Source organism: Thunnus albacares, chromosome 15 (genome assembly GCF_914725855.1).
Source record: "Thunnus albacares chromosome 15, fThuAlb1.1, whole genome shotgun sequence".
In the NCBI taxonomy this organism is placed as follows: domain Eukaryota; kingdom Metazoa; phylum Chordata; class Actinopteri; order Scombriformes; family Scombridae; genus Thunnus; species Thunnus albacares.
The window spans coordinates 7,114,542-7,140,134 of record NC_058120.1 but is presented as its reverse complement, the minus strand read 5'-3'; the positions used below and the strand labels follow the sequence as shown (position 1 = coordinate 7,140,134).

The 25,593-nt window shown below is 40.2% G+C and overlaps 2 protein-coding genes across 2 annotated transcripts; both read right to left on the bottom strand.

The window, feature by feature from the left end:
- Positions 1–478: 478 nt before the first annotated feature.
- Positions 479–9,266, bottom strand: calm1a (calmodulin 1a). Its single transcript, XM_044374466.1, has 6 exons — positions 8,998–9,266; positions 2,879–2,909; positions 2,514–2,657; positions 2,312–2,418; positions 1,982–2,117; positions 479–1,668 (listed from the first exon to the last, which is right to left on the bottom strand). The coding sequence occupies exons 1-6, from the start codon at positions 8,998–9,000 to the stop codon at positions 1,640–1,642; spliced, it is 450 nt and encodes a 149-aa protein (XP_044230401.1). The 5' UTR covers positions 9,001–9,266; the 3' UTR covers positions 479–1,639.
- Positions 9,267–11,423: 2,157 nt separating this feature from the next.
- On the bottom strand, positions 11,424–23,770 carry nrde2 (NRDE-2, necessary for RNA interference, domain containing). Its single transcript, XM_044374465.1, has 19 exons — positions 23,663–23,770; positions 22,078–22,183; positions 21,435–21,614; positions 21,168–21,308; positions 20,624–20,892; positions 19,919–20,145; positions 18,569–18,793; positions 18,255–18,444; positions 17,917–18,050; positions 17,002–17,122; positions 16,601–16,773; positions 16,298–16,460; positions 15,969–16,189; positions 15,342–15,837; positions 14,023–14,417; positions 13,712–13,851; positions 13,359–13,500; positions 12,484–12,555; positions 11,424–12,361 (listed from the first exon to the last, which is right to left on the bottom strand). Exons 1-19 carry the CDS (start codon positions 23,724–23,726, stop codon positions 12,236–12,238), a joined length of 3,585 nt encoding a protein of 1,194 aa, XP_044230400.1. The 5' UTR covers positions 23,727–23,770; the 3' UTR covers positions 11,424–12,235.
- Positions 23,771–25,593: the final 1,823 nt, after the last annotated feature.

Genomic DNA, 25,593 nt, shown 5'->3' with positions numbered 1-25,593 from the left:
TGAAAACCCTCCTTTAACACAACTCTCCCCTTATATGAACAGTGATACTGATAAGAAGTTGTAATTGATTATGTGTTGTTCATGGTAAATTATGTTTGTTGGTAGTTGTATCTATGAGAGAATGTCCCCTCTCTCATTTTTCCTTTGCAAATACACATATTGAATCGCAGACTGAGAGGATGGTTGCAACCTTTTGTAGCACTTTTCTGTTCTAGTCTTGTGTACTTAATGGTAATCAGACCTAATTGTCAGATCCTGCTCATCTAAAATGTTTGGTAGCATTAATCTAGGAGTGTAGAAGCTGACCACCTCTAAAATGTTTTCTTTATGTGGGCTTTCATGTCTGTGCTTACACTTTGCTCTCTGTAAGACATTACATGCAATAAGTAGCAGATGAGTCACTTGAAAGCAGCACTTCCCCCACAGAACCAGCCTTCACTGAGGGAATTGTAAGAAATAAAACACCCGATACGAGATCTTTAGTTCATGGTATTTTATTGGAAAAACAAAATGTAAAGACTAGCATGTACAACTTGGAATGCAGATCAACTGAACTGAACAGTTGGACTGGGCCGGGCCTCGCCGCACCCACACACACACACTTACACGCGCAAACTCACACACAAACACTAGATAGAAATGCCGCAAAGCACCGACCCCGTCCCCACTAATCTGAAATGAACACCCCGTAGAATCATGATACACATGCAACATTTGAGGCAAAACACTGCGTCGAGCATGATTCAGTGAGGAATAACGATGTTTTACTCTTTTTAGTTCACTACTGACTTATTAACTTCTTTATCGACAAATCACTGTAAAATACCTGTAAAAACAGATACTCATGATATTGATTTTGCCCCAAAAATTGCTTGTGTATCATTGCCTTTAAAGCCCACCCAACCCCTCCAAATAGTCTAGGACACACCCACCGCCCGAGGGGCTCAAATCTACGCCCCACCTAGGCTTCACCCTCAAAAAAAGGTAAACACACAAAGGATAAAGCGATTATCCTGACATGCCAGAAACACAGAATCTAAAATGAGTTCTTATTTATTCCTTTTTAATATTTTTCTTAAAAATATCTCTGTCGTCACTGACTTCATTTAGGTAAGCAAACTGCAAAGGTTCTGCTGGTTCACTCGCTCCCATCCATCCGTCAACTAACCCCTCCCTCCTCTCTGTGGGTTGCAGACCAACCTGAGGCCCAACAACAGCCCTCTGCCACTGGGCTCACAACAGTAACCCATCTAAAGCTGCATGCATGAAGAACAGAAAAAAAGAAAACAGGAAGTCATAGAAGAAAGGCGATTGGCCAGCCCAAATAATCGTCATGACATCAGGCAGATGGAACCAGGAAGCAGAGGAGCAGTGGCCAAACCAGCCAGCTGCAGAGAGGATCTGATTGGGCAGCTCAGCGCTGGGGGGGCGGGGAATACAAGCCAGTACATGCAGATTCACTTAAGTTTTTTTCTTTTTGTCTTTTACCTTTTTTGAGCTTGTTTATATGGACAGATTTTCAGTTTTCCAACATTCAGTTTAAGTTGTCTATACAGAACAGTATGAATAAATGTAGATTTTTGCAATAAGAGGTAAGTGAAACATTTGACTGATTCTTTGTCTTTAATGTGAGCCCAGTTCATTTGGCGGTCATCATCTGAACGAATTCTGTGGGGGGGAACAAACAAAAAAGACACACATCAGAAACAGTGTTTAACACATGTACTCACACAATAAAATATCATTGATCAGACAGCAAGAAAGCAGCCATAAGACGCTCAAAATGACCACAGAGCTTCTATCTGTCATCAGTGTTTGTCAGCTTACATAACTAGCTCTGGCTTCACAAACAGGAATGAATCATAATACTGATGATGGAGGAAAGGTGGTGTGTGTGCATGGCTGTGTGTTCCTTGATGCGTGCAACTGTATTAGTGTAGTTGGGTTTTTAAATATCCAGATAGACTTTGCTCTCCTGTACCTTCGTAGTTGACCTGTCCGTCTCCGTCAATGTCGGCTTCTCTAATCATCTCGTCTACTTCCTCGTCTGTCAGCTTCTCTCCCAGGTTAGTCATCACATGACGCAGCTCTGCGGCGCTAATGTAACCATTGCCATCCTGGCCAAGAGACAGGTGGTCAGTTTGACACACATACAGCTATACAGTTAGTCATTAGCAGTCTATAATGGAGACAGTCTTTTATCAAATATCAGTATCAGTGAGGCCAGACAGAAGCACAGACTTCTGTCAGTAAAAGCTTAGGAAACACTGAACTTTACAACACATAACAAAACACACATACTCAGACCTACCTTATCAAAGACCCTGAATGCCTCTCTGATCTCTTCCTCACTGTCAGTGTCCTTCATCTTCCTTGCCATCATTGTCAGGAACTCAGGGAAGTCGATGGTGCCGTTGCCTAGAGAAAAGAAAGGCAAAGTCAATATTAAAAAAGAACCACAAACACCGGTTTAACAATAAATCCTTGCTCATGTCGAGAGGGAACCAGCGTACCATCTGCGTCCACCTCATTGATCATGTCCTGGAGTTCAGCCTCAGTTGGGTTTTGACCCAGTGACCTCATGACTGTACCCAGCTCCTTTGTGGTGATGGTCCCATCTCCATCCTTATCAAACAGGGAGAAAGCCTCCTTGAACTCTGGACAGGTACAGGGAAAGGATGGGTGGGATGAGGGAAAACAAGAAGATAGAAGGTGGTGAAAAAGGAGAAGAAGAGAGAAAATGTTACCAACAGCAACATTATCACAATATAATAACACTGAGATTCCAGCTGACAATATACGGACCTGTATAGAAAATATGTTTTAACACTTAGGATGGTAAAAAAAAAAAGAAAGTGTTTTTGTAGTTTCAACTTACCAGCAATCTGCTCTTCTGTTAGTTGGTCAGCCTATAAAAACACAGAAACAAAGAAATTTAGGAGAGGTGGAAGGTAGGGAAAATAGAAAACACACTATAAAAGTAACTTAATCCTTTGAGTAGTGACAACCTAACCCTAACCCTACTTCTTTTCCAACAACATATCAGCAACAGCCTGCATGGACACTACATGAAAACAAAAATCATGTGGGATTAAAACCCGGTGTGAACTAAACTTCAAATTTAAGTCAGAGTGATGCAACGATCAGGCACAATGAGGTTTCTTTTCTTACACTTCTGGAACCAACTCCCCTCACACAGTTGTACTAACATCTGGTCACAGGAAAAACATCTCCAGTTTGAACCTTGAACACCTTCTCAAAAACACTGACAGTAGGAGGAGTTTCGGGTTATTTCCGAGGCAATCTTAACCACCAACATCTCACCCAGCTAACCCATTCATTTCACTCTGTGTATGCATTCGTGCACAACCTTTATCCCCTCAAAGTGGATATCTGTGAGGTCTGCCACCAGCTTCACTGCTTTCGGTTCTGGTTTTTTTGCCTCTCCACCTCTGCTTCCACCTCCTCGTCTTCCTCCATCCAGCCTTAATCCACCACCTCCTCTGCGCTGCTTCAGATCCACACCTCTTCCTCCTGTGCCTCCCTCAATTGCTCCTGTTTTCATACTGAGGCCATCTATGGCCCCCCGCACCATCACCAAGCCTTCAGCCATGCATTCAGCCCTCTTGCTGTTCTGGACAGCCTGTTTTTTAACTTCAGCTAACTCGGCTTTGGTTCTCTGCAGGCAGTTCCTCAGGTCCTGCATCTCTCTGACCAGGCCGTCCATGCGGCTGGACGATGTGTCCATCAGCATCTGTAGGAAGGCTCTGTAGTTCCTCTCCTGCTGCTGGATGAGCTCCTTGTAGAAATGCTGCTGTTCATCCAAGAGGTCATAGACTGTCGACAGGCTCACCAGCTCATCCTCGGCTTGGTACAGAGCGACTTTCTTAGGCATCATGATGAGGGAATGATAGCAAGGGCAGGAATGATTTCTTAGGATGGGAGGAATAGTTGGATGAAAGAAATGATGGCCAGACATCTATCAGTTCCTCCTGATTAGTGAAACAGATGGAAGAAGAGGCTGATCAACGGTAGATTTTTCCATCTCTCTGAAAAGTCACATAACTGTAAAGATGAGGAAAAACTTGACTTTGAGTCTTGATTTGAGTGGATGGCAGAATTGATGGATTTTTTTTTTAGTCCTTCTGGATGGGTCAATGCTTGAATGGTAATCAGATGACTGGATAATTGTAGGACTTGTCTTTCAATCCTTCCAGAGTAGATGGCAGATGACAGAAGTGTTCACAATCCCTTTGGAGTGGCAAAGGTCAGTGGATTGGCACTGACCTGACAGGCGATGTCTCCCTTTTCCACGAGCTGGACGACGGGCTGATGGAATAGTTGGTCCGTCTGTTGATATTTGTCTGGTTACTTGTCCATCCGCCTGTCCGTCTCTCAATAAATCTGTCTGTCTACCTGCCTAACTGGAGATCTTTCTGTCTGTCCTTGTGTCTTGCAGCACTGTGAGTGTACGTGACCAGACGCTGTCCTTTCCTGGCTGCATCCAACCCCAACTGGGTGAGACTTTGGAGAAACCTGCTCCCTGTGTGTGTGTGTGTGTGTGTGAGAGCCTAAGCATGACAGTGAAACGCTTAGCTGTCTGTCTATCTCTCCAACAGATGTATAGTCAAGATGGATGCACAGATGAAGTGTCCACCTCCTGCAGTAGTTAACAGACGAAGAGCCTTCAACAGTTTACCAGAGAAACAGAATATATGTGTGTGTGTGTGTGTGTGTGTGTGTGTGTGTGTGTGTGTGTGTGTGTGTGTGTGTGTGTGTGTGTGTGGAGGCCAGAGGAGGTCACCCAATGTGTCAAGAAAATTGATTTAAGGTGTGTGTGAGTAACAGTGTCCAGACTAGGGGAGGTCACAGAGGTTTTATGTGTGTCCATATGTGTGTGTTAATCTGTGGCCTGTCATCTCACTGCTACAGTTGCAGCTCCTAGGGAGGATCAGTTGGCTGGTCATCTGACCTCCTAGACAGCATCATGGGTCACACCAAACGGCCCCCTCTGCAGGGCCTCTATCCGCAACAGTTTGTGTGAGTGACACTCTCATTTCCCTGAGTCCTGCGTCAACAGCATTTTTGTGATTAAGAAACAGGTTTGTTGAAATAAATGAGCCAAAATGGAAAACTCCCCGCTTCCAAAACTCACTCCAGACTGTCAGCAATATTAGTAAATATAAAATGTTCAAGGGAAAGTGTCTTCTGCAAAATAACTTCTCATTTCTTTCCTTTCTTCAAGTCGTAAGTCTTTCCTTAAATCCATGTCTAACAGCACACCAAAAAATATAGGGATGAAATATTTGAATTTCAACATGTCATAATTTTTAAGTTTAAGCACCCATCAGATTCATGACACACCTGCATGAAGTTTTTGATTTTCTCAAGCACAATTAGCCGTACAAAGCTGTTAGTTCAAAACTAACAGATTTGTATGTGCTGAAACATTTCAACTACAAGGTAGGGCTGGGCAATATATCAACATTATATTGATATTGTGATATGAAACTAGATATTGTCTTAGATTTTGCATATCGTAGTATCATAATATGGCAGAAGTGTTGTCTTCTCCTGGTTTTAAAGGCTGTACAGTAAAGTGATGTAATTTTCTGAACATACCAGACTGTTCTAGCTGTTCTATTATTTGTCTTTACCCACTTAATCATTATATCCACATTATTGATGATTATTTATCAAAAACCTCATTGTGTAAATATTTTGTGAGAGCACCAATAGTCATCCCTACAATATTGATATTGAGGTATTTGGTCAAAAATGTTGTGACATTTGATTTTGTCCCTATCACCCAGCCCTAATACGAGGTATTAATACAGTCAAGCGTTAGGAATGAGGCTTTCAGAGTTTGGGCGATGAGAATGACAGCGATGATGTGTGTCTCTGTCCATGCATGTGTGTGCACACTCTAGCGATGGTTAACAAGCTGCTAACCCCTAGAATATTCAGGCCAAATTCCTCTCAAGGTGCTGTAATTCCTGGCAATACAGACCACATTCCTGTCAGATAGCAGCACGTAAGCCCTATGATTTATCTAAAAGCACCCTTGGAGAGTATTTATCTTTACTGATTCTACCAAATCATCAAGAATAATCATTGATTCCAGATGTGGTCATTTTTTTTAAAAGAAAATCATTCTTGAGAAATAAAATTATGAGCTGTTAAAAAAAGATGGCAATGCAGAGCAAATGCAGATGTGTAAAAAAAAAAGTATAGGTGACGATCAAAGCTGACTGTGTGAACACATCATTATATCTATTTTGTATTCAGTATATTCTCACTTTCAGCAGGCTTATGATGAGCACATTTGAGTCACAATCCAACAGCAGAACAATCACACGTCTTTTTTTTCTGCTTTAAACAAACCCCATTAATATGAAAGGAACTGTGACAACTGTCTCACAGACTATTTCCTCTTTCCTGTGTCAAACTTCGTCAACCATGTGGCTATAGTAACCACAAAGATTAACCACGTACCTATGGTAACTAATCCAACGGAAAATAATATTAGAGCAGTTTGTGAGGGACAGAATATCCATTTTGAAATCAATTTAAAATCTACATGCAGTAGAGAGATGAGCCTTAAAATGAAGTCATGACTTCAACACAGTTCATCCTACTAGTTATTTAAAAAACTTGTCAGACTGTTTAAATTAAGAATATGATGAAATAATATAATGAAGTTAAATGTACCTAATATCAGCTAACATGAAGAAAAAACAATCTTAATACCCACAGACTATGTTCAGTGTGGTTTCAAACTTCAATGATTAAATATAGTAGGCCAATTACCACTTGGCTGTGTTTAAAGGCTAATCTAACCGACTCTGGCTGAGATAACCTAAAATACTTGAACTATCTAAATAAACTAAATTTGGATTTGCACACTGCTGAGCCCAACTACCCAATTTCAAGCAAATTATAATAAGCTTTTTTCCCACTCATTCATATAACTGGGGTGGATGAAAGATTTGAAACATCTGTCAGTATAAAGGACCACAGTTCAACAGCAATTGACCATAAAGTTGAATTAACACCATTAGAAAGTTCAACAAAAGCTGAACATAATAAGCACTATAAGGGGAAGGTATTATTGCAGGGCTGTTGTATTAGACTGCATTAGTCTTGGCTAAGTGTCCCTTATAAACTGGCAACTGATTGTATAATCAGTAAATGTTTAACACCTGTTATGCAGATTATAACAATTTACTGCAAGCAATGAGCTGATGAAACAGAAAACAAGCACTCAAGGTTGAGATACACTGTGAGAGTCAAGTTAGTAAAGAATTGCACATAAAAGGGACGTGTCAAAAAAAAAAAAAAAAAAAAAAAAAAAGCAAATAATGACTTTCAAATTTAACCAGAATTTACCTAAGTGTGTAGAAATTGGTGGCATCTAGCAGATCAGACTTGGCAGAAATGGAATATAATATTCATAAGTATGTTTTCATTAGTGTATAATCACCTGAAAATAAGAATTGTTGTGTTTTTGTTACCTTAGAATGAGCCCTTTATATCTACATAGGGAGCGGGTCCTCTTACATGGAGGCCTTCATGTTGCACCGCCATGTCTCTACAGTTGCCCAGAACAGACAAACCAAACACTGGATCTAGAGAGGGCCTTTCACTTTTTTCTGCAAGTTTTGTAGCCACCGTAAGTTCTCCTACACACTTGGAAGGGAAGGTGTATTCCGTTGGTTGCAATCTGCAACCTCACTGCTAGATGCCACTAAATCTTACACATTAGTCCTTTAAGAGGTCATCCAGTTCCTTCAGAGAAAATATCTCCAAGCATCATTTTAAGTGGCATGTTGCTGCATGGTTTGTTTTATGTATTTACGTAACTGATTATGATTACAGAAGTAGACGGCTTTTCCTGGAGCCACTAGCCTACAATATGTTCAGCAGATTGCATCTGTCAAACAACGTCTTTATCTATTCAAGACTTACGTATAGCCTGAAGAAAAGGTCCACTATACCATATAATTACATTTTTACACATGACAACAGAGAGTATGTGTGGAAACAACTCCCTCCAGAAGCTATAAACTACAAACCATGACGGGTGTATGATGCTACCACTCCCTGAGGACTGATCCTAGGACACTGAATAAGAGGCTGACATTGTACATTTATGGGCAAGCTACGTTCAGAAACATCTGACAGACCAGACTTCATCAAGACACTTCCTCTTGCATCGTCAGTCACTACCAAAAAAAGGCGGTCTGTAACAAAATAACAGTTAACTTGTTCAAATTCTGAGTTTATCGGTCGTTAACGGATATCTGTTTTCTTCTGTGGCAAAGTGACCACATACAGGTGTTACAGCATATTTTATGACCCAGTTAGGACTGCCAGTTCTCACCACTGCAGTTTTTTACATGCTGCATTCTGATAGCTGTTATCAATAACTGGAATAGCAATATCTAGGAAGATACGTGAGCCTATCTCGTACTGAGGCGACAATAAAAGATAGCTATATTGGCAGAAACTGGTGGACAGAAGTGCACATCTGTCTGTCTCACCCATCAGCCTATTTTTTCGTAGCAGGTTTAACACCGGCATATCATATGTGTTCAACACTACCGACATCCCTGCAGTAACAGCCTCTACTCTCAGAGTTGTCTGATGTTACAGAAAATCACTCTTTAAGGATGTTAACATTAGCTGTGATGCTAACGACAAGCCAAACGAACTGCCACAACTATTGCCAATTATGCGGGTCCCCCTATGACAAGCTCTGTAAATATTAACTCCATAAAATGATAAATTCAGTGGCGGGTACTAACTTACGCGCCTGTGATGTGACCATAAGCTTCTCTCTCTAGTCCACAGTGTTAACAGCTAGTTCTTTAGTTCACTCAACGGTACAAATGAGTCTCTTCCACTCGCTCTCTTTCTGCAGTTAAGCCGTCATGATATTTCAATTAAATGACTACAGAGAAGAGAGTAATGTAGTACAATAGATAAAATACTCACCATGCTTGTTTGAGTTAGAAACGCTGGTCTGCTAGCGCTACAGGGAGAGAGGAAATGGACGGTTGCTGTTACGGAGCAGGGCAGGCTGGAGGCGGGCCGAACCACCGCTGTACGGTTCACTGTATTCCTCCGCACTGTGCGATAAACTAGCTCAGCCAGTGAGGTGTCCCTGCTGCCTCTGTCTGCACACGCGCACGCGCACACACACACGTGCACGTAAGAGTCTTTCGAGGTGCACAAACTCAGTGACCTGTCACGTTTCACAAAGGGAAGTTTCTCTTAACACGTCCGGTTCTCTGAGTTGAAACACATTTCAGACAAGGAAGTGAAGAAGACTGCAGTTTCAATGAGCATTTAGGATGTGAAAGGGTTTGCATTAAGGGGCCTCAGGTGAGAGATCCCTGTTACTGGCCCACCATCTAACGACCTATGTGCAATATATATGTAATCTGTTGGCTCCACTCTCTCATCAAGTCCAGAGCAACCTGCACTTGAATTTAAGGCTGAATTTAAGACCTCACAAAGTGGGCCCCAGATCCCCAGGGCCCCCAAAAGCTCTGTGTTCACTGCATGACAGTAGGTCTTGACAGTTTCCCTCTTCCCTTATGAATTTGTAGTTAATCAGATTACCAAAACCTGTTCACATGCAGTGAAACTGGAGCTTTTGGGGCCCATCAGGATCTGTACAATTTCTCCCCTTGGTAATCCAGCCTTCATGCTGTTTTAATCATAGGCCTTTAGAGAAGTCAACTGGTGTGTAATAATAGTATAAAATGAAGCCCACTTCTCTGTTATTGAACATATGTAGTCCTAAGTCTGACACAAAATAACAGTATTGTAGACATTTAAATGATTCTGTGGGCTAAGTCCTTTTCACCATCACCTCTATTTATCACACCTGTAGAGAGTAGAGAAAATGGGGACTTCATGTATAATATATGTGCAGATTATTATAACCTTGGATTCTGGGAATAATTGTGTTTATCTAGCTAGTCTTAAACGAGGGCTAAAGAGTGATAATACCACAGGGGAAAGACTTAAACCTTAATTTACCTCATTTGGCACTTGCGAACAATTAAAAAATGAAGCAAGCTGACTTCTTACTAATTAAACATTTGGGTTGTCACCTAACAGTAGTGGGGTGTGTCTCTTTGAACGTAAATGAGGGCAGTGGAGACTTTCAATTTGTGGTGAAATAGCAATAAATAAATGAATCAAACAATCAATCATGTAAACCACCATGCATTCTCTAACATGTTCATCTATTTGCATTAGTTGTGTCTCAAAATCTGTGAACAAAGAGAATATACCTGACATTCTTCCTAATTAAAACAAAGAGAGACAGTCAACATGGGATATGTGTCAAAGACTGTCTCATAAATATTAATTGGAGTGTCTCAGATAAAACAGAACATAGACTTAGTGGCGTTTCCTTGTCAAATCGACTGTCATATACCTTCCAGTATCTGTCTACTCTCAGACATTTATTGCATTATCCTCTGTGTGGCCACATGTCTCATCCACCTGGCACCAATAATAAAGTCTGCTGATGTGCTAAAAGCTGTCATTACATCGTCAGACAATGTTAGTGTAATGATACCTTAATTAATGACTACCATCTACCATTTTTCTCAGACCTATTTCACATAACATCTGTAGTGAGCTATGTTTTTCAATATATTGAGATGTATAGGAGGATTATTACAAGGATGGGATTTTGTTTGGGGGAAAAAGAAAAAATAGCTTTTATTTAAATAATTTTATTGTTCATAATAGTGGCTGTTTGGCCCTAAAAGAAGAAATAATAAAATGGAGAGAAAAGTCACTTTTAATGAGCTTCCTCGTATCTGCGTTTCAATCTCTCGTATTTATCAACACGCACCAATTTGATAGCGCAGCCACACAGAAAGTGACGGACTATTTCTTGTTACACTGAGTTTTATAGAGGCGGAAGGATACGTTCTAAAAAATCGCGCCTGACGGTACTGGAGAAGTTGCGGTTTTGCTTTTGAGAGGCGCATTCCGATTGGCCAGAGAAGACCCGCAATATTGTGCACGCTGTACAGAGGCCGCTGATTGGCCAGAGCGGATCTGCAATGCGTCAAACCACGGCGCGGTAAAGGCGGCAGGAGGGAGCGACTCCACCGCTCCTGTGTGTTTGTGCAGTGTGTCCATAGACTGTATACGAAGATATATTTATTTATATAGTGATTAGAGCAGCAAAAACTTTCAAGTTAATTCACACAAGTCCGTTATCAAACAGAGACGGGATGTATGAATAAAACTATTTATGCTGAGGATGTAAAAATGAGGAAATAAAAGTGAGACTGCATTATTTATGCATAAAATGTAATTCTTAAAATTAGAAGAGTTAAATTTAAGAAAAAATGCCTCGTCTATGCCACAAGTAACGGATTTTACACTGATGAAATTTAACAAAGTATTTATTGACCAAAAAATAAATAAAATAGTACTATGTGAAAAATGACAACTTTGTGAAGACTGGCACTGTCAGTCTGATCTGCCTTTCAGTTCTTATCTGGCAATAGTTGCCTAACACAAAGGTTCAGAATAAAATATAATTTAACCTCCTCATAATCTGGAGTTTCTTAACCCTGCGATGTCCAAAGCATGAACAAGTTGAAGCATTTGCATTTGGACATTCAAAGTTGACATTTTATAATCATGACCATATTACTACTATAGAAAAAAATATATTATCATTAAATGCTGAGGAAGTGTAATGTTTAATTTCTTTTTTTTTTTTCATTTGTATTAGTTTACAATTTATTTAATTTGACTCAAATGTTGATGTTCTCTTTGCAATCACATTTAATAGAAACATGTCATGAGGTTTTATTTTGTTTAAAAACGCAGGTGTCCAACCTCAGTTTGTATGCACTGCGTGCTCATCAGATTATGCATGATCACAACTACAGCACTTTAATGAAAATTATGGTTTTATTGACAATGTTAGCTAGTAAAACACTAGCGTCATAATGGTTTGCTGTGAAAATAAAGCATTTTCATGCCCCATATACAAAAAATGGCTCCTTGCCCATCTGAAGATCACTGCAACTTCGCTGTTTTATACTGCAGCGATGTGTGTGTGAGCATCCAAGTCTGTGTGTGTGTCCTGCTGTTGCCATCAAGTGTGCCAATATGTGGGTGGGCATGTTGCCAGGAAGGCAAACTCAAACTGAGCTCTTGAACAAGTTGTGTGTGTGTGTGTGTGTGTTCAGTCCTCCAGTAGTATATCCAGTTCTTCTAAAGGTAGTCTGAGTCGTAGTTCTTTCTCTGTCATCAGATCTACAAACTCCTGCAGACGGTCAGGAAACAGCTGCACTGCATCCATGTACAAACCCTGGTCGAACACACACATGCAAAAATGCAAATTTACATTCATGCGTGCGTTCATACACGAGGGAGACAATTAATTTCCCTCACAATTATAAATGAAGAGGACAGATGTCAGCTGTGTCTCACCTTAGACCAGGGAATATTCTGTAAAGCCCTGTAGAAGATCCCTGTGGCTTTATCCACCTTCCCTTCTGACACCTACAAATACACACATACATACATACAAACATGTTATATACACACAACACAGATATAAGACTTTCAGTCAATATTTGTATCTCCAAATGTGCAATTATATAAAGTAAGTCTTTATAAGCTGATCTTAGTGTTTGTTAGTTCATGTACTAATGTCTTCAAGTCAATATTTGGGAAAACGAGAAAGAAACAGCCCTGTAAGGCAGCACTATAAGGACAGACATTATCAAGCACAACATACAGAACAAAAGGGACCTTTCCCATGATTACTGAAATGCACATTTAAATAAATATTTCTATAGAAAAAAAAAATAATATTCCTGCCATTTTTCTGATTCTTCTTTTTAAAGAGATACTTTAAAGCTCAAGTTGGATTTCTTTGTCTCATTTAAGTGGGAAATTGACAGATATGATTTGACCTGTGCTCACTTTCTACTAGTATCACTGGTCAGGTGTGGTGACAGTCAGCAATCAAAACAAATCAACATGTCTTACATACATTTTTATTTGCTACTTTTTAACCACTATATATGCATCATCAGCTGATGGACTAGTTAATTCTATTTAAAAAAAAAAAAAGGAAAGCAGGGATTTGCCAAGAACCCTGTCTGTAACGGTGACGTTGACGATGAGTCTTAACTGGATGAAAGTTGAATGGGATTATGAATTTTCTATGTTTTTTCTTATAACACCTCAATGCCACACAGCGACGGACTGGTCTAGGATAGAAAATGAGTATGAAGTGATGGAGTACCCTCACAAGAGCAGAAAATGTGTGTGAGTTTGGGAGTTATTTGCCATCTCACCAGGAAGTGCATGTACATCCTCCAAAGTAAAGGACAGTGAGCACCCATCTCCGTTGCTATGGTGCTTTCAAACAGTCCACGGATACGGTTGCTAAGGCCATTCTCTGGCAGGATGGGCAAGGCAGCGTCATTGCAACAAGACCTGTAGTGACCATAGGAAGTTTAAGTTTAAAATAAGTTGGTATTGATAGAATTATTAACAGGTAATGTACGTGTGAAAATAAAGCATTTTCTAGGTTTTTCTTGGCACATGTATGATGACGCCATTTTCACTGTGTTTTTTGGGTTGTTACAGCACTTATTCCCTTACAACATTAGTGCAGGAAAACCCTACATCTACCCATCATCCTTACCTCTGAGCAGCGTCCACCAGCTGCTTCCTTTGTTGTTCAGCAACAATGGCAAAGAGGCGCGGCACAACACTGCTGTTGTCCCTGGTAACAGAGTGAAAAAAGCGACGCGCCCGGCCAGCACTATGGTAACGATTCTCCACCTGAAACACATGGGGGACGTCGCATAGGGGTTATCAAGTCAAGAGAAGGAAGGAGGAGCAGAAGTGGCTGTTAGTGAAGCTTATTTTAAGTGACTGACTGATCTGATTTTAATCTGTGATGATTAAAAAATGAAATCGGTTTTGGTATCTTAAGAGCAGACCACAGCTGACCTGTACATATATGCTCCAGAGAGGGGCGCTGCTGGGCCAGGTTGAAAGGGCAGATGTCAGTGTCTGTCTCAGTGTTGCCAGTGGAAACACACTGATGCTGTTATGGTGCCTGAGCAATGCTGCGTGCTGTACTGCTAATATCTCACACTCAGAAGCTAGCCTGTTAACACACTGCCTGCTTGTCAGGCTGGAAGTAGCTGCAGAGTGACTGGCATCAGTGCTGGCAAGGTTGGCTTCCTCATTACTGTTCAGCTGCTTGTCAAATGTTAGCGTGCGGTGCAGCTCCTCCATCCTCTCTCTTGCCTGATTGTAGACAGTGTGAGCTGCTTGGATGCCCACCGTGAGGTACTGGAACAGAGCGTAGCAGCCGACCAGACCTCTCAAGTCCTCTTGACCTGGTGGTGGAATGATGACATCACATGAATAACAGATTCAATTAGGTAACATTCAAAACAGGAGGACTTTAGGGGAGTTATTTCTTTTGTTTGAAGTATCTTAATGATGTCTCAAGTATCACCTAAAGAAACTAGTTTGAAGTTTTTCCATTGGCTTTTTGACTTTGAAGAGCAGTCATGTTTTGTTGCTGTACAGAAATCCATCAAGCCCAGTAGTACACAATGTAAGATGCAATGTACTGTAGAGGCAAGGAGTTACCATCAGTTTGGCAATGCTTGTGTTTATTTTAAAAGTAATTATATTAATATCTTGAGTAATAATTAAGTATGCACTAAATCTGATCTGCTAGATCAGTACTAGCACAGATACTGATCTGGTAAGTGGATTGGAGTGCCAAATGAGACTGATCCACAATAAATACAGTTTTATCGTCAGTGTAACTATAAAATTCAGTATTTCAGTTACATGTATTCAGTCAAAACGGGCTGACAACTCAGTGTCAGAGCACAAAGATTACACAAAGATTACTCAGTTATGTTCCATGCAGTGAGGTTTTAAATTTAGGAAAAAGAACATTCCTCTCCTATTGGATAAATAGTCACTATTATATATTGGAATTAGTATTTGGAAAAAAACACCTTGGATTGGCGCATAACTGATGATAATGACTTATAACTGAAGGTTGTTGTTCCATGTTTCAGACCAATTACTACAAATGATGTATTGTATAGCTTACATTATTGACCATCATTTGCCAAATACTACAGTGATGTTTGGATTGACTGACAAAGTACAAAGGCAAATAAATATTCAAGGGATTGCATATTTTACACAAGTTTCAAGTCTTTGCAACTTATTTTCATGCCACACTGAAAGCACCTCCTTGACAGATGAAACACACACAAGTTGTTGAGAAAGTGAACCTTTTCTGTTGGCCTGAGGGTTGTGGGGGTCTTGATCCAGTGCTGCCAAGCCGGCAGTCAGAGCTTGTTCATATGACTTTCTTGCTTTCAGGATGGAAACTGGAGAGAGAGACTGGGAGGATGAAGAGGATGATGAGGAGGTTCCTTCTGCTAGCCTAGTTAGTACACACACAGCCGGGGACGCGGTTACATCACTTAGTCCCCCTCCTCGCACAGTTGCTCCGTCCTCCACCTCCAGCTGGGCCCACAGCAGACACAGCTCACAGAGGGTGGGGCTACTCAGCCCTTTGGTTCCCCCTATCGCTGTGGCTGTGGAGAACACTTTGCGAGCCTCGTCAAGGTTTCCCAGCATCCACTCCAGGTGGGCGTACTCCCGCCACAGCACCAACGATGAGCGGTTGTCAGGTTCTTTGAGCAGTCGTTTGGCAACCCGCTTGCTGCTCTTGCCCTGAGAGCGGAGACGCTTCTTGTTGCCGCTGCGCAGGCAGCGCAAGACCTGACACACACAAATACAAAGACGTAAATTAGTGCAAAGGTCAGACACTTTTCTGACCTGAAATCCAGTTGATCTAAATATTTTTACTTCCGTTTTCAATAAAACTTAGAATCAGACAAACTGATTCCTACCTTGAGTTTCTCATACTGCATCCAGCTGAGTGATAAGACAGCTCGGTGGTGGGCAGGAAGGACAGGTTGAACCATATTGAACACATTGGTGACAAACCTCTCGCCGTGCTTCCCAAGCCCCGCCAGCTTCCTGGTTCCCTGAAGAGTGGTCATGTGACCTACAGAGTTAACCCCGGGGCCAGGTAGGTCGTGGGAGGTCAGAGGACGCTGGAGATCATTACCTGGAAGGAGACAATGTGAGTCTCATCTCAGTATATGCTTCAAGTTGATTGGTAGTTTTTAAAAAGCAAACCGCTTTTTATTGTTGTGATTGATCGTGTCATTTTTACCCTGAGTGAGTAGTGAAAGGCTCTCCAGCAACAGGCCAAGCTGACAGGGGGCAGCAGAGTCCACAGGAAGCCCCAGGAATGACAAGAAATTGAGAACAAGACGGAGCTGGAGCTCTGGTGAAGACAGACAAATCAGGGATGAGCCGATGTCATCAAACAACACCTGGAGATGGAGAGAGAGAGAGAAACAGGGAGTTCAGACAAAGTGGATTAAGTTAAATTAGTTCCAAACATAAAATTCTGGGATGGTGACATATCTAGAGACATGTCCGTCTGTCTGTCTGTCTGTCCAGCTGTCGGTACCTGTCTATCCGGGTCGTCACAGTCCTCTTCCGATTGGCCCTTGGCTTTGTCAGGTCTCCAGGGCAACCAGTGAGCTGCTTCGCGAGACGACTCCACATCCAGCCAGACTGTCCATCTTGGCTGGCTCCGATCCTTCACCTCCTCTTCATCTTCTTCCTCCTCCTCATCCTCCTCTGTGGATACACACACATGCACACACATGCACACACACACACACACACACACACACACACACACACACACACACACACACACACACACACACACACACACACACACACGGAGACATGAAGCTCAGTTTCTTGTTGTTTTCATGATTCTAGCAGCCTGACTCACTTTGCTGTAAGGACTTCTGTTTGTGTGTGTGTGTGTGTGTGTGTGTGTGTTTGTGTGTATTTTACCTGCACTGGGCTGTAGCCACCCTCCTCGCTCTTGTTGGAGCATCCAGGCTTTCCAACCTCTGGCCCCCAACTCCCCAACCCTCGCCTCCCCGCTGTCCCAAAACGGTTCAAAGAACTCAACCTGTACACACACACACGCACACACACACACACACCATACATTAACTGGGAGATACAATTTCATCTTTTTTCACATTACTGGAGCACCGGTGTATGTCCTGTTGTATTTTTACAATGCCTATACAATGAACTTACTCTCTAAACAGAATTTTTTGATACTGACCAAATCTGTACAATCTGATCTAATTAAAATAAAGCAGTTTATAGATGTATATAGTGAGCACATTTTGGGAAATCTGCTTATTTTCTTGCCAAGAGTTAAATAAGATGATTTACACAAACACTAAAACATTGTGTGTATCCTTGAGCCCTTACAAACATCTTAAATGTATTCCCTTCCTCATAAAACATTTACAAAGCCACTTTTAATATTTTAAATCCTACATTGTTTTTATCCATGTTTACTTGCTAGCAGCCTCCTGCTTTGTGCATCCTTGTGCACTTGCATAATACAAACAAAACTGGGACCTGCTCATAAAAATTTTGCCCCATAGCATCAATAGTGGTCAAAATCTCCATAGGCTATGTTTGACATGAAGCTGGAGCCATGAGATAGTTAGTTTAGCTTAGAATAAAGACTGGAAACAGGATGTCACTGGGCTCATCCAAGAGAGTGAATAAGAGTGTTTCCCAAATTGTCAAACTATTCCTTTGAGGTGTTATTATAGCTTATGATTTGGTTTTAGAGTTTAGTTTATTTATGAGCATAAGATTTAGGTTTACAGTTTCAATATCAGTATAAGGCTTATTCTCTGTGTAGGATTAATGTTTTAGTTCATGTGTGTATGTGTGTACCTGCTGCTTGGTGGACATCTTTTGTACGCTTTCAGGTTTGTAGAAAGTAAAGTCGATCATGGCCTGAAACAGAGAAATCGCCTTCTCTGAGTGACCACACTGACGCAGGAAATGACACTGCTGGGTGAAGATATCTGGACAGAAAGACAAACAAAATGTTGACTTTTTAAAAAGCACTGAGTATATAAACAAAAATAAATGACAATATGACATATCACAGTCAAGATATCAAGTGTCTATGTGTTTTTCAATGTGAGGGTTTCAGTTCAGTGACACAAGCAGGCGATAAAACCGGGCTGCTATAACTGGATAGGAAATTTTAACAAAATTTCTGTTACCCAACATATCCTCCTCAATCCCAGGCAGGGCCGGGTGAGAGACCATGCTGCCGTCCCGCACAGCGCTGAGCGTGCTTAGACACTTCCCGTAGGCAGAGTTGACTTTAGCCACAGTGAAGTTGCTGAAGTAGCTCTGAGTGAACAGCAGATACTCCCTCCAAAAGAGGGCACTGTTTGGGTGGAGGAACACCTGCAATACAACAGATAAAACACGAGTTAGAACGATTGTATGCTTTGGTTTACGGACATGCACGTACAGTATATTGGCATTGTTTAGAGCACACACAAAAATTGAGCGAGCTCAGTCAACTCACCAGTTTCTTCCATTCCTTAGCCAGAACTGATGGCTCCCAGAGCTCTTGGCAGATCCTGAGCCTCTCCAGCTGCAGAGCGATGCAGCCTGGGTTGGTGGCCACGGCGCGCTCTGCGATGCTCAGCTTTTTCTCCAGGACAGCTCGGTAGGAAGACTTACGACGTTCAGCTGAATCTGTGCCCTGTTGCTCCTCCTCACCTCCAAACGCTGTTGCACTGAGCTCATCCTAAAGAGGGAGAGAGGACGTGATAAACATTTGACACCATGCTACACAGGAATAACCTGAGGAATGATTTGATTGTTTAAAAGCAATAAAAAGAAAAATTAGACAGATAGATTATTGATTTGCTGATAATTATAGGCTGTTTGCAAGTTACAATGTAGAATGCCTAAAATCATTTTTGTGATTCAACAACCAACTAGTGGGACAGTCTACAGTTTTACAGCAGTGCAAACTTTAGTTAGTTTGCAATTTAAATGTCAAAATCAAACTTTTACTTTATTGTCTCCACGGTAAAAATTGTCTTGTGGCCTTGAGCTGTAGCCAATGGCTTTTAATTTCGGTCGCCTGTTGCAGATAATGTGAGGTCTGTTAGTGCTGCTTTGTGCATTGATCGAAACCCTGCACAGCAATAATGGGTAAAAAAACATTGTGGGAGCAAAGAACAGTGTGCGGATTCTACTTTTTGCCATTTGACATCTCCTATTTGGCTCAGCTCTGAGTTGTTGTTTTTTGAATGTGAACACTATTTTTCTCCATTTTAGCCAGATGAAACACAGACCACACACACAGACTTAAACATGATCTAATACATAGAACAAATAATAAAATAGTGTAAAATATATGCTAGAATACCCGACACAAGAGTACATAAATCAATGCAGTGAAAAAATGCCTGGCCTTTAGTTATCTCTGTAGAAACATCAGTAACAAATGCCATGATCTTGTGATCAAATCTGGCTAAGCATTACATTAATAGTTTCACGTTTATTCAACTTAAATTTGGCAACAAGCACAATTTCTATGTACACTAGTAAAGTTGATTATAGCATCTTTGTCAGACCTTAAAGTCAAACATCAGACTATCCATATTTGAAATCATATGGGACTGTTAAAATGCCACAAATAAAATTTCTAATATCTAATAATATCTGTTTAATGAAACTATATATTCCTGACTTATGTTCAAACATATTCAGTAAAACTGAATGGTGTTAGGATTGAGAACCACAGAGTAGAGACTTTGGAAAATACTGAGAAACACAGTTGGTTTTGGTCTTGACCTGGGATTAGTTGATAGATAAGTAAAACAAAGAATAAAACCAACCAACCAGGTAAAAGTCTCCCTACCTGGTATTGTATAAATTGTATCCATAGCTGCGTATCTGCTGGCTGCTCTCTGAGCCGCCTGTTAAACTCTTCAGTCCTCCCGGCCAAAAGGTTAGCGCTCTGCCCTGTCTGTTTGTCCTGCTTTTGATGCTCCGTCTGGTCCTGCTGTCCCTTCCCCTGCAGCCACAGAGCTGTAGAGGAGTCGTACACACCGAGGGGATTTACTGAGGATGTCTGCACTCTGTCACCTGGATTGACGCATTAAAGGTTTGAAGTTAGATGTGAGGATTAAAATGAAAAGATGAAGGTTTGTGCCAGAAATATCTGACATAAAAAAGTGCGCTCGAATCTGAAAATTGTCTTCACACAACATTGTGGTGTTAAATCCTTGTAAGCTGAGGACACATTCCACACCTCACAGATCAACTAAAGCTATTATTTCAAATCAGGTCAGCTTTACTTTGAGTATTAGTACTAATGACCTGTTAGGAATGTGAAGGTTTAATCCCTTTGTTCTGCTACAATTAGTACTTCTGAATTAATTTTTATTGTTGATACTTTTAACTTAAATCTGTGTCAGTTTGGATGGTTGTGAGGCAAGTCTGTGTGCCTAAAATCAGTCATGCAGCGTGTTAACAACTTTAGGATGATAATGACTTGACTGTCTATTCAACATTTTTCATACTGAAATAAAAAGGCTTCTGCTTGTGGCTGCCTCTTTGTTACCTGTCTCTCCTCCTTTGTTCTCCCCCTCATCATCACCCAGGGGGAGGAAGGAGGTGGGGCTGATGACATCACTACACTCAGGAATCGTTGGTAATGTAGGAACGGGGTGCTGGGACCTGAGCAGCTGGCGACTGACTGTAGAGAAGTATCTGTCTGCTGCTTTCTTCTTGTCCCCGCCTTTCTGTTTCTTATTTGACTCTGACTCATCCCAGCTGACTTCCTGTCTGCGCGGGTCCAGACCCAACGACGACCGACCTTTCCTCTTATACCTGGAACACACACAGTTTCAAAAATATCTTTAAAATCATAACCTACAACACTTTAGTATAAGTAAATGTCTGATTTGCTGCTGTAGTCATTAAACCTACTTCCACTACAGAGTGTCTTTCCTCTGTTCAGCAGTAAGTGATGTGTTTGATTTGTTTGTAATTAACTGTAGTAGCAGGTAGTTCATCAAATGAACAAAATCCAAGGAGAAAGATGTGCCAGTACTGCCCACATGGTGCATAGTGTTTGTGTGTAAGTATGAATGTATGTGTGTTACCTTGCTACGTCTCCTCTGTACAGGGACTTGTACGTCCAGTTGGCTGGGTCTGGTTTACTGTCCACACAGAATGGCTGCTCTGTGGGCGACTTGAGGTCATCCAACCAGGAGAAACGACTTGCTAACGGAGCATCCTGGAGCCTACACACACGCGTGCACACACACACACACACACACACAAACAAACACAACAACCTGTTTGTGAAATTAAGATTCATTTAAAGTACTTAAAGATTGTGTGACGTGAACTTGTTTGTGTGTGTATACCTGTCTGCCTCTTGTTCCTTTTTGAGATCACTGGGGTAGATGGTTTCAGAGTCAGACCCACTAGAATCCGAATACCTCCCGCTCTTCTTTTTGTGTTTTTTCTTCTTTTTTCTATGCTTTTCACTCTTCTTTTTCTTCTTTTTGGGTGGCACATCACTTTCTTTCTCATCTCTGTCTACACTGAGGATTGTTAAGATTAATCCAACGTTAATGGGAGTCAGAAACACAAAGAATGCTTTCATAACACCTGCCTCAAGCAAAAACAAATACTTATTTTACTAACTTTCAATGTAGTATCTTGATTACTTCTTACTAGAAATGTGATATAATAATAACATTTATTTAGCAAATTTCTAAACAGAGTTATAGAGTGCTTCACAGTAAAGACAAACAGATACAATAGGAAGAATAAGAACATGAACACAAAAAAAACCAAGGAGAAATACATGCAAAGATTTGAAAAAGGGAGTAAAACATGGCATAAAAGCAAAAATCACTAAAAGTGGGAGCACGTCTCAAAGATGAAAATGACTTTCTTTCGAAATAAAGTTTACAGAAGGAATTTAAAAGATGCTACAACATTGTGTGCTTGAGCATGCACAGTAGAATGTCCAGTATTGTGTCAGCAAACAAAGTTTTGTACCTTGAGTCCTTCTCGCTCAGCCTTTCAGTGGTCTTCTCTAAAAAACGATTGTGAAGAGAGAGAGCCTCCCCGGTCTGAAAACTCTTATTGTTCAGCCATTCTAACTCTAGAAGGAGAGAGTACACAAAAAAAGAGTGTTACTCCCCAATCAGGAGGATTGAGGGATCATAGTGCTGATTATCACTCAATGAATGTGTTTTCATGTAATGGAGTATCACAGTCTCATCCTGGGAATGCAAGGGATACATTTCTCTTGTCTTCCATTACTGAAGAATAGACAGAGAAACTAAATCCAGCAGAGTCCAGGTGGCCAAAAACCAAACTGAATTAATTCAGTAGGTAAAGAATTTGAATTTGAATGCAGATTGTCAAACACATGACTGCACCTCCACAGATGATCAGAAACCTGGATAATATTATAATCATGCCTACCTGGAGCTGAATAACCAGGTTTCTACGTGTTTCATGTAAAGTCCCAAATATGATCAAAAGCAGGATTAGACTGGAGAAACAGTTCATTACACTGATGTAACAGTAATGACAACAGGTTGATGTCTTTGCCCTTAAAACCAAAAATATTACAGTTTCTGGAGAAAAAAAAATCACCAGTACAGCAAGACATCACAGAGGTTTATTTTACTGAACCATGACAGTAACCATATGATAGTTTAAGTTCCCCTCCGCTCAAAAATATGTTTTTCTTCTTGTTCTTTCAGGTTGATATTTGAGCTTCACTGTACAGTATGTTTGATGCTAGAAAGCCGTTTTCACATGTATCTGCTCAAAGTGGAAAGTTTCTTTGTGTTCACTGAAAATCCAATTTTTAAAGGGCAAGCGTACGAGTAGGATTTATGATAAAACAACTAGTTTGGAGCCAATCCTTGTCCAATATTCAACCTACACGAGTGTCATGAGGAAACTTGAAGCCTCCACTGCACAAACACAGAAAATTGACTTTATAAAGAGGTACATAGGAGACATCTTATGTTCAGCAGTTAAAGATCATGAAATCAAGAATATCTGCATATTTATAGATTCAGGAATTTTTAATGAGGGAGAAGGAGTCGATGTCATTTTAAGGATTTTAATGTGGTAATCATACTTTCTTTCTAGAAAAATCATATCAGACACAAATTATTATTTAAAGTAGAGTATTTTATATACCTCTTATAACATCTTCAACTATTTCTCAACTATGGAGCTAAAGCTCAACTATTTATAGCACCTGTCAATAAATGCCTCGGTTATTATTAAAAGCAGTGGCCTTACGTCGTTTTCTACCTGGTGTGCATATTTGCTAATGCTCTCAATGTAAAGTTCACACATGACACTGGCGTCATATATGAGTCAACCAACAGACAAACGGTATCTTGGCTTCCTGAAGAAACCGTGTAACGACATGTAAACGTGCTGATAGTAAAATAACAGTGAAACTGAGGTCTGTCATTTAGAAAGTTAATGTTAATATCAGTAATATCAGCTAGTTCATGCTTCAGCAGGTTTATGTCCTCATGATAACGACAGAACAGTCACGAGAAGAAAAGGAGTAGACATTAAAACATGCGATAAATGAAGGAGTGATCACCTTTGGACGAATCTTCAACTTTACTGTCGTTTGGTACATCTGCAAAAGCTGGAAACAGCGCCATGTTGGTTATCGCACATAAACAGTCGCAGGAACATGACGTCACTCGACAGCCGGTCTAAACGAAAATTAATCATTCATCTTTTTTTTTCAGTTGTAACTTTGTTGCCAAATTTTGGTCAGATTTTAATTGTCATTTCTATCATAAACATAAACTTTCTGTTAAAGATGTTGAAAATTGATTTTAATGCGAATGTGGTGTTATAAAGGGTAAGGTTTTTTATTCACAAATATCGTTTTTCAAAGAAATTAGCATGATTTTCTGTTCCTTCATGATTTCACATATTTTTTAAACTCTCTCAAATCTCTTCAAAACAAAAAGGGTAAATGTATCATCAGTTATTATAATTACATTTTTGAAAACATAGAATTGCCTTTATTCTTTTTAATATATCTATTTACTGTGCTTTTATTATTATTATTTTATTATTTTTTTACAGCAATGGCCTGAGATACTGTGCTGGTACCACTGGGGTTATATGGAGAGCGATAAGGCCCAAAACTAATTCATCCAGCCACTGTTACTTTCATCATTAAATTATTTTCTAAAAAATTCTCAGGTCTTTGTGAGAAGAAGTTTTCATTTTGAATATTGTGGACTATCAATACTGACTTGTTCTTTATAAAATGTGTGCTTATTCATATAACTGAACTTATTTTCTTATTGAACACAGGGGGAATAGTATCTGACAGTGATATTCCAGCTGTAATGTTTCCCCCTCAATAATGAACGTGGATTTAAGACAAAAATGAAACCTAGAAACTTGTGGATATTTTCCATCTACAGTTTCTTTCCTGGCCTTCTTTTCTCAGTAAAGTGGGTTGAAAGTGTACTTGTTGGGACAGACACCCATCAGATAGCCTATATAATAAACAGCTGAACTCAAGTGGACCACAGAGCTCTCCTATGGTCAAATCATGCAATTGCATTTCGAAAAACTACAACATACTACAGAAAAGTAAAAAGTAAATGAATAAACTGAAATATGACCAATTTGATAAGCCATTGTGCATCTTGGAAATGATCATATATTTTGGTTATAAAATCACAGATATGTGAATAAGCACACATTTCCTCCAAAACAAAGCATAAAGATCAAGTCAGTATTGATAGTCCCCAATATTAAAATTAAAATATCACAAAGCACCCACGAACATTTGAGAGAAGGATGTAATGATGAAAGTATCAGTAGTTGGTTGTGTTAACAAAGACATCAAAACAATACAACAAACATAGATTTGGTACCTCATTTTCAACATATAACTAGACAGGCATATTTACCTTTAATTTCTTGAATATAACGCCCAGGTAAACAGGTAAAAATCCTACCAAAGTTAGTTTTGGCCGTGCAGTTTTCACGTGTACGACACAAGATAAAATTGATAAAATGATTAGTTGAGGACATAAAGGGGTCATTTCAGGGGTCATTCAACTAAAACTACTTGATATCTGCAGAAATATGGTAATGACTGTTGGAGACTTAACAAACCTCTGTATGAAAATGAAAATCTCAAATTGGAACTGGAAAATATTATTGCTCAATGTTGGAAACAATATTTATGGGTACTTTTGAGAGTTAACACTAATAAATGTAATATGGAAATATGTTTTGGCCAGTAAAGTTTCGTGGGAGAAAAGATCAATTAGAATAAATACCATGTTCAATAATAAAAAAAAAGAAAACAATGAATGCATACAGAGCGTCCCCAGCGTCTCTGCACAAAAGTTGTTGTGTATTAATTCAATGTTGTGTTACCAAGGCAACGGCACCCTCAGAGAACTATCCAATCAAAACACGGAACCAAGTTATTTTGACCAATGAGAAGCCTGATATTTTGACTGACGTGTGGTTAGTCCAATTGGAATCACT

Coding starts and splice junctions, on each gene's coding strand:
- calm1a (XM_044374466.1), bottom strand. Junction 2,658..2,878: donor AACAGAAGAGCAGATTGCTG/GTAAGTTGAAAC, acceptor GTACCTGTCCAG/AGTTCAAGGAGGCTTTCTCC. Junction 2,419..2,513: donor CAATGAGGTGGACGCAGATG/GTACGCTGGTTC, acceptor TCTTTTCTCTAG/GCAACGGCACCATCGACTTC.
- nrde2 (XM_044374465.1), bottom strand. CDS start 23,726: ATGGCGCTGTTTCCAGCTTTTGCAGATGTACCAAACGACAGTAAAGTT. Junction 20,893..21,167: donor TACAGAGGAGACGTAGCAAG/GTAACACACATA, acceptor TGTGTGTTCCAG/GTATAAGAGGAAAGGTCGGT. Junction 13,852..14,022: donor TCTGGAGCATATATGTACAG/GTCAGCTGTGGT, acceptor CATGTGTTTCAG/GTGGAGAATCGTTACCATAG.